Source organism: Semicossyphus pulcher, unplaced genomic scaffold, assembly GCF_022749685.1.
Source record: "Semicossyphus pulcher isolate SPU_LCO1_2020_fin unplaced genomic scaffold, fSemPul1.0.p SCAF_3, whole genome shotgun sequence".
Classification (NCBI taxonomy): Eukaryota; Metazoa; Chordata; class Actinopteri; order Labriformes; family Labridae; genus Semicossyphus; species Semicossyphus pulcher.
In genome coordinates, this window is record NW_027211704.1 from 13164630 (window position 1) to 13173047 (window position 8418).

Sequence of the window (8418 nt, forward strand, 5' to 3'; positions counted from 1 at the left end):
TTCACACGAGCTGTGTCTGGATATTTACTCTCTATTATGGGGACAATGTTGTTCTGTGATCTTACTGATAGTGATTTACTTACATACAGTACTTGATCCATTTTCAACTATTGAAAAGTTGAAGTGTAACTTGAGAAATCATATTGTATGCCTTACTTTTAACACCATTTTGTAGTTATGTTATTGATGTGTCCTCATCCACTTCATTAATACAACTCACAAACCTGTGATATATATTTTGTTATGATTCTTTACCATGTGATTTGTGTTATTCTGCTTCTTTTATCGCTTATCAATAAAATATCACACCTACGGGCTCTCTTTCGTCACGTTTTGTTCAACAAAAACCCTTTTTTCAACTTGGTTTAAATAGTTTTAATGAATACAGACAAACAATCCTTCATTGCTTAATAAAGAAGAAACAAACAGAGGGGACGGTTCACTTAAGGATGGTAACACATCCAGTGTTCAAGCTTGTCAGAGACGCAAGACCAAACAATCAGTATAACACAAATGTACACTTCTTATCAAACATGGAAGTAGATACTGAAGCTCAGAAGAACTTCACAGACGAGCTACCAAACATTTTAACAGCAATGACACAACATGATTCATAAAAGTGCATCACACTGCGTTCGAGTGCCAAATTATAACAGTGCAAGATCAAATGTGATGCTCCCTTATCGTACATGCACAAGTTGTTTTTATATTCCAAAACCACTGCTATTTCCCGTACTGTGTCGTAGTAATGAAAAGTTCACCACAGCCCAAGCTGCTCAGAGAGAACAGTCCATTTTTCCCTTTGTTTTCCTTCCTGAGCGACAGTCTGTATATGTCCAAGAGGCCGGTGGGCCCCGCGAGCTGAAATCAACTAATAAAAGAGAGAGCTGTTAAGCGTTGAGAGCTTTGGCTACATCTGTGAAGACCAGACGACTGGGCCTCTGCGTGGTCCCCTGGGAGGTTGTGAGAGTCTGCAGAGGAGACGAGCAGCAGGACAGACAGGAGATAAAACTGTTAGTGACATTAAGATCACGTGCTGGCTCCAGACCAGAATAGTAAGAAGCTGTGATAACAGCTAGTTGTCCCAGTGTAACACTCTGTTTTGATCCTTTGAGGATCATTTTAACAGCTAAATTAAGCTAAAACTGTCAGATGTTAAATGTGATAGTTACTGAAACCAGAGAATATGTATTCAGACCAGAGGCCACATGTATACATCCAAAAAGTATGCAAACTTTCAGGGTACGTAGTTTGATATATTGTGGAAAAAAATACAAAACAAGCATATTCAGAATGATGACACACAATCCTAAATTGGTTTATAATTAATTGTAATTCTGATGAAGACATATTGTTTTAATAAACTGGTGGTAAATGAATGGACTGCACCTACATAGCACTTTTCTATTCTTGCAACCACTCAAAGCTGCTTTTACACTACATGTCACATTCACCCTTTCACACACACATTCATACACTGATGGCTGCTACTTAAAGTAACTAACCAACTAACAATCAAGCCGCTTTCCCACTGGTCAAAAAACCTGTTAACACCCGCTTTTTTGCTTAATGGGAAAGGCTACAATCAGCATTCAGACCCGGGTCATTCCTGGCATTGATGGGAACACAAAACCCCTGTCGGCACGCTAATCTCCGCCCCCTCTCCGGCGCGATGCTATGCTCCGTAGGTATCTTCTGCGACTACTTGTGATCTCAGCTAGAAATTCCGTCCGTCTCCGTCCAAGCAGTGCCTGAACATCGTTCCAAATTTGTCGGCACTGAGTTTGATAAACAGACTGAATGATTAATAGATACAATAAAGACCTAACCACCGTAACATCTTCACTGTTTACTAACCCTGTTTCGGGCGCGTTTATGATGTCAGACAGCGATGCAGCAGAAAAGACACCGACAGGAGTATACTCCACTGGCAATGGGAAAAGAGACAATCGGCATCTATAAGCGGGTCCTCCCGGGTCTGAAAAACCTGCGTCAACGTCCTAATTTCGGTGGGAAGATGGTATCAGTCATCACATTCACACAACGATGGCTATACCACCAGGAGCAATTTGGGGTTCAGTGTCTTGCTCAAAGACACTTCGACACGTAGACTGAGGGAGCTGGGGATCAACCCACCAACCTTCCGATTGAAGGACGACCGACTCACAGCCGCCCCTGTGGCTCATCAGAAACAAGGGTGTGACAAAATAATGTTCACTAGGGTCCACTTTATAGCTAATTAATGGGCTTTAAACTGCATTTCATGTACTTCATTATGGGTAAAACTTTAATTACCGGTTCAATTAAAGTGTGCTGAAGTTAAGTGCAGTTGAAATCTATGGAAAATGGTACCAAGTGGGCTTTGAACTGAATTTTATTTCAGATGATAAATGGTATGTTTTGTTTATTATCTATTCATTATTATTGACTTGCAGTATAACAGTATACACACACACATCTGATTGAATCTGATTATTTAAAAATAAAGTCAGGAGATGGTGTTTTGCATACTTTTTGTGCTCATGCGACCTCTGGAATATTTGATGTCAAAGTATTTAGTTCAGGGAGAAAAAAGGAAAGGATGAAAGATAACATGGAGGAAGGTTCAAACTTCTGAGTTTGTTTGGGCTCTGTTAGCATATACGTTGATATAGATTAGTTATTATAAAGCCCAATTATGTAACAGTTATTGACTACAATAAAGTGGTTTTTGTTTGAGATACTGAAATAATGAAATCTTGAAAGAATGACGACTGTGGGGAAGAAGAGGTTTGCAGAGATGGAATTCAAAAAGAAACACAGGTGATACTTTACCATGTTTGTCTTTTACCACTATGCCATTGTCAAAACTTTAAAGAAATAAAGGAAATTAAAAAAAACATTATGACAGTTACAGATTCAAAGCCATTAATGAAACAAAGGCATCAGACAGAAAGCAACATTAGTAAACAGCAAAGGTGTATTGTGATATGGGAGAAATAAAGCCTCGATCATAATAACAACATTATGTAGAGTATAAAGACAGACAGAAGTAAAACAACACAATCCCTTCAATGCATCCAACAGGGGCATTAGAAGTGATAAAAAACATGACTTCATACTTTTACACTTTGAGAAAGGTTTGATGGGAAACGTTGTCTAAGCCACTGCTCAAAACTTTAGAACAATAAGTGCCTCTTTATCGCTATGGAGAAAGATTAGACGTCGTTATCATGGCTTCTGCATTCAACACTCATGGTCTGAATGAGAGCATTTTCATTCTAGATAAGAAAGTTCCCAGAGAGTCACACTGGTTAATGTTAGGACAAAGACTTGTATTCTATTTTCTACCTTGCACTCTTCAGCCTACCTTGGCATTGGGACCGGAGAGGCTGCCATCCCGGCCGTGGTCCAGTAGTTCCTGTTCCAGCAGGTCATCTTGTTCTTCGGCCGGGTCAAAGTTGTACATGGGCATGAGCTGGTGCCTCAGCTTCTCCAACCTGCATGACGAGATATAAGAGGCAAACGCCAGTCAGCATTTAAGAAAGAAGAAATAATGCCCGGTTGCAATGCGATGGATTACTTAAAAAGCCCTTGGAAATATTTGCCTCCACCTACCAACCTCAGTACAATGTGTATGTACCCTCGTGTCTCCAGAGCAACCAGCATTAGTGGTATTGAAAAAAATTCTTCATAGGTGCTACAACGTTACACTCTCTGATGGTAGTTTAGTAGATAGATGGTAAAGGGAAGAACTAGGATCGGATTAAACACAAAAACTGCTCACTACCATGTTTGCTGTCTTAACTTGCTCTAAACTGCTAATGCTAACTCCTGCTCTCTACATTGAAACGCCCGCCCAGTCTGCGCTATTTTTTAATTTGTTAAGTACCGAATCTAGCTCGCTGGAGTTACATTTCAGTCTCTGAATTTAGGGAAAAGCAAAAACATCTCCATCGTCAATACAGGAAATGTGAAAACACCTTTCAGCTACAAACTTTGCCTTATACAAGTCATTGAAGTCAGTCACACACTGTTTAATGGGGCATGAGCATAAGAGAGAATGCATTTTTTAGGTTTCTTTGCTTTTTTAGACAGTAGATAGAGTTAGAAATGAGGGAAGAGAAAGTGGGGATGAGCTGCAGCAAAGGGCCGAGTGTTGGAGTTGGGACGTGCGTCCTTAACCACTGAGCTAAACCGGCGCCCCAGAGAGGGGTTTTTAATACTATATTTTAGTGGTGTAAATTCTATAAACTATTGCGAATAATCAAATGACTGAAACCAGTGACATGCAGTACATCTGGGGGCTCCTGGCCTGATAAAATCTTTGTAACTTACCGCTTCCGTTTTCGAATGTACAGCATCTAGGATGGAGAAAAACAGATAAGAGGGGGGAAATAATAAGTAGAAATAACTTCCAAGGTGTAAGTACGGTCTGGGTTGTGTCAAGGTAATAAAAAACATATTTTAACATGATACACAGGATGCAATTGGTCAAACCTATGAGTTAATTCAGAGAATATTAATTTCTCTTTTGCAGACAATATTGAAACAATATCTTACAATTGCCACTGCTAAGCCGATTACAGTGATGATGCCAAAGGGTACGAGCACCATTCCCATTCCCGAGCCCTCGGTCACCGCCTCCGGAAACGTGGTGGCATTGAAGCTGGTCTCGTTCGTAGTTATAGTAACAGTCATTAACGTTGTCCGGGAGGTGATGTTGTCTCTGGCGCTCGCGCTCGACGAGAGGAAGGAGGGGATTGTGGTGGCCGTGGAAGTTGTGGAGAGAAAACTTGAAGACGTCTTTGCTTCAGTTACAGCCATGGTCAGGTGTAACCGTTTCAACTGAAGGATGTGTTTTCGATCTGTGTGGGGATGTTTGTCGTGTCGCTCAGCCTCTAGTGCGTCTCATTGTGGACGCAGCTGTCCTTCCTCTGGTTTGAGGTCTGCATTGAGGATGATTTGGCCATATGATCAGGGGAATAAACTGAAACAAAAAGGCACATAGTACACGATTAATAAAGGCTTATTTTACCTATTTTTAACCTTATATGTTAATATAACATTTATTGAAATAGATTTCAGCAAAACTGCTCATGAATTATTTCCATTTCTGCTTCTGTGCACTGATTATTCATTAAAATGTTTGTGTGAGGAAAATTGTAACATTTTTCTTCAGTTTTAGCACAGCCCACCTTTATTTCATTCAAACCCTGGCTGATTGTGCCAGCGAGGTTGCGGTGGGTGTTGGGGCAGGATGTGGGTAGCAAAGGCACTGGAGGAAAGTGGCATAACAAACTAGATAAAATACCGAGGAATAGTAACCACTCAAACTGTAACGCGCAGTGTGAGGAAATGTGTTGGCAAACCCACACACTCTACCTTCCACACACACTGCTTCCATAAATATCCACTGCATCCAGTACTCGGTGCATGTACCTCCCACCCACACACATCCCATGAGAGTGGAGAGCAACATTTACATACATGAGGAGCTTTAAAACATGAATGTGCTTTTTATTTTTAAAACTGTGTTATGTATGGTTACACAGGAAGGCAGTGGAAATAGACACATGAGCCATTCCTCTCCCCTTAGTGCATCCTGTCTGCTTGTGCTGCTAATGAGGAACATGTGCAGCTGAGGAAAACAACCAATGAAAAGCAAAGGCTGGATTTAGCCAGCACTGTTGTCTGGTTAACAGCCCCTGCACTGCACCGAGACAAAGACTGCAACGTTTGATTGTACATCATTTTATGAATCATGTCATGGTCATATTACTGTGTGTTACTGATACACAACGTGTTATTTTTAGCTAAGATACACTGCCTCTCAGCTGTCCTGCACTCACAGCTGATCTACTAATCCTGCCAACGTGACCAGTGTGTCCTCTCAGATTAGACATGCATACGTACCTCAACATACAACATGCATGACTTCAGAGGTGAGCTGCTGCGGGCCGGGGCTAGCTAGAGAAGGGAAAATATCATTGGAAGAGGCAGCATTTCCTCCAGCGGCTGCTCCTCCTCCTCCTCCTCCTCTGTTCCCCCCTTTAGCAATGCAGGTAGAGCTCAGGCTGTTTACATTGAAGAAACAGTCATTTTCTCTGAAGATAACCTCCGCACACAGAAGTAACCCTATCCCGGCAGCCTCACAGAGATCCCTATCCCGGTCTCCGGTTGCCTCCTAGCAGATACCGCCCCCGTCTTGCCCTTTCTTGTATTTCACACAACAGAGGCTGCTTCAGGGATGCTGCAAACACAGATCCGTGCGGCTAAGTCCCGCCCCCTCTGCCCTGCTGATTGGTCGGCTGGTTTAAAGTTGCTGCACGCGGTTGGCTCTCTCTGCCGCCTGTTTGGCTTTGCAGGGGCGAGAATGGGATTTAATGGCTCTGCTCAGCAGATGCTGTCAGACCCATGTGAATGACTGCATCCGGGTGGCAGGTCTGAGGATATTAACCCTGTGCTGTCTTTTCTCTCAAACCACTATTACCTCACTTTACTGTATGAGGTTAAAAATAATCATAAATAAATCACTGATAAATCATTCTCAGAGATTATATTATTTTAATGTGGAGGGTTTGTACAGATACATACAGACTTGATGCACACAACAATAATTGTACAAATAAAAATATGATGGAAACTAAATGTTTCAGTTGTCGATAATTGAAGCACATTTTCATTTCCCAGTCATCACAGCCACATATTCAGAAAGTTAAAATCAGTAGCATATTTTTTATAATTTACTTATTACCTTTGTATCTCGTTGTTTCAACACATCTTTAAATATACTGGTGTATGTGTACTTTTCAAAATAAAAAATCTAAATCTAATCAAATGCCTTCCTTGTCACAAAAATTTTAAAAACTTAAAGATGCTAAGGATCATATGTATATTTTGATTTAATTTCCGATTACACAACAAGAGCAGACAGGTTTAAGGATTCTGGAGTCAGTGTGAAACATACAAGAAGGTAAAATTATATTTCTTTCTATAACGGCTGTAGTGATCATAACATTACATTTCATTTTTGTTCTGCACTATTATTAAGGTTTCTTGTAATAAGCATTAGATGAAACGTTAAAAAGGCTCACACCTTAGAAGATCTTTATTGATATTATTATTATTTGTTAATAAGACTTTATGGAATAATAATACTATCAATGTAATAGTATTATTTCTATATTATATTATGTATTTATATTATTATATTATATAGTATTATATAATTAGTAATATTATCAATATAATAGTATCATAAAAATGTTTTATTGTTAGATTATTTGAAATGTAAATGCACTTACAAGAAAGTTTAAACAAAGCTTAAGGACATTAATAAAGGCCTTATGAGTTTCCTATGATTGTTTATTATAGCATTAGAAACAAATGTATTGTTTTAAAATAACATACCTTTTTTTTTTGCAATTTTTATACTTGTACTTTTTTTGGTTGCTTTATTAGAGTTTAAAATGTTCTTATAAATTTCATTAACAGTTAACCATTGTTTTTACAGTTACTATCTAAAGTGAAAACATAGTGATGGTAATACATTTTTTACAATGCACCTTGTGACATATTTTTCCATTTCATTCCATTTTTAATTCCTTTATTCCACAGTTCAGCAGTAAAGACGTAGACATGAGCCAGGTACTAAGATCTTTTAATTATTAACAATTATTTTATTGTGTTGATGTGACTGTGTCTGTTTGAAGCGATGTTTTGTAGAAAGTTCTCTTTCTGGCTGCAAATATTCTTTTCTGTTTAAAATGTTAATAAATCAATATGAAAATAATGTATTAACCTTCATAGGGCATAGATCTTGCTTAAGATTGGATATTTGCAAAAACTATTAATAAGTCAATAAGTTAATTGCAAATAATTTCATAATAGTGTATATATTATTCTTTATAAAGCAAAAAAGCTCATTAATGGCAAGTCTATTGAAGTCAATAAAATAATTTCCTTGTAATGTTATTATATACTTATTAGTGTAAATAAGCATCATACGGTCTTATAAAACCTTATTAAAACTTATCTTAACTTATATTCTTATCAGGACATGAATACAAAACATGAAAAAGGTAATTTTCCATTAATCTCAAATAAATATCTTTGATGAAAAGAGTTGTGGTTTTCTTTCAGATTGGCCTAAATGGCCTTTAATTTAGAGGATGAATATACATTCATACCTTCATTATAAGCGGTTCCACCTCCATCTTTCTCTGCCGCCTTCTTCATCTGCCTTCATCTCACTGAGCGGTTCCTCTGCATTCAACAGTACATATCAAGGATTAAACAGTACACACATCTTGAACATAACATCTGGCATTAAAGAACATAAAGAAAACACTGAAAGAGCATAACGGTTAAAGCAAAGGGTTTATTATTTTGATGGTCTTGCCTGGATTTAGATTTGGGATGAACATAGTTACGAAA

At 38.5% G+C, this 8418-nt stretch overlaps 1 protein-coding gene across 2 annotated transcripts; it reads right to left on the minus strand.

Moving 5' to 3' along the window:
* Positions 1–366: 366 nt before the first annotated feature.
* Positions 367–8217, minus strand: cunh3orf18 (chromosome unknown C3orf18 homolog). Of its 2 annotated transcripts, none has more exons than XM_069678378.1 (5): positions 8172–8217; positions 4543–4969; positions 4318–4343; positions 3350–3479; positions 367–971 (listed from the first exon to the last, which is right to left on the minus strand). In XM_069678378.1, the coding sequence occupies exons 2-5, from the start codon at positions 4804–4806 to the stop codon at positions 891–893; spliced, it is 501 nt and encodes a 166-aa protein (XP_069534479.1). In that variant the 5' UTR covers positions 4807–4969; positions 8172–8217; the 3' UTR covers positions 367–890. The 2 variants fall into 2 exon arrangements, with proteins under 2 accessions (XP_069534479.1, XP_069534478.1); XM_069678377.1 differs by lacking the exon at positions 8172–8217 and adding an exon at positions 5896–6237.
* Positions 8218–8418: the final 201 nt, after the last annotated feature.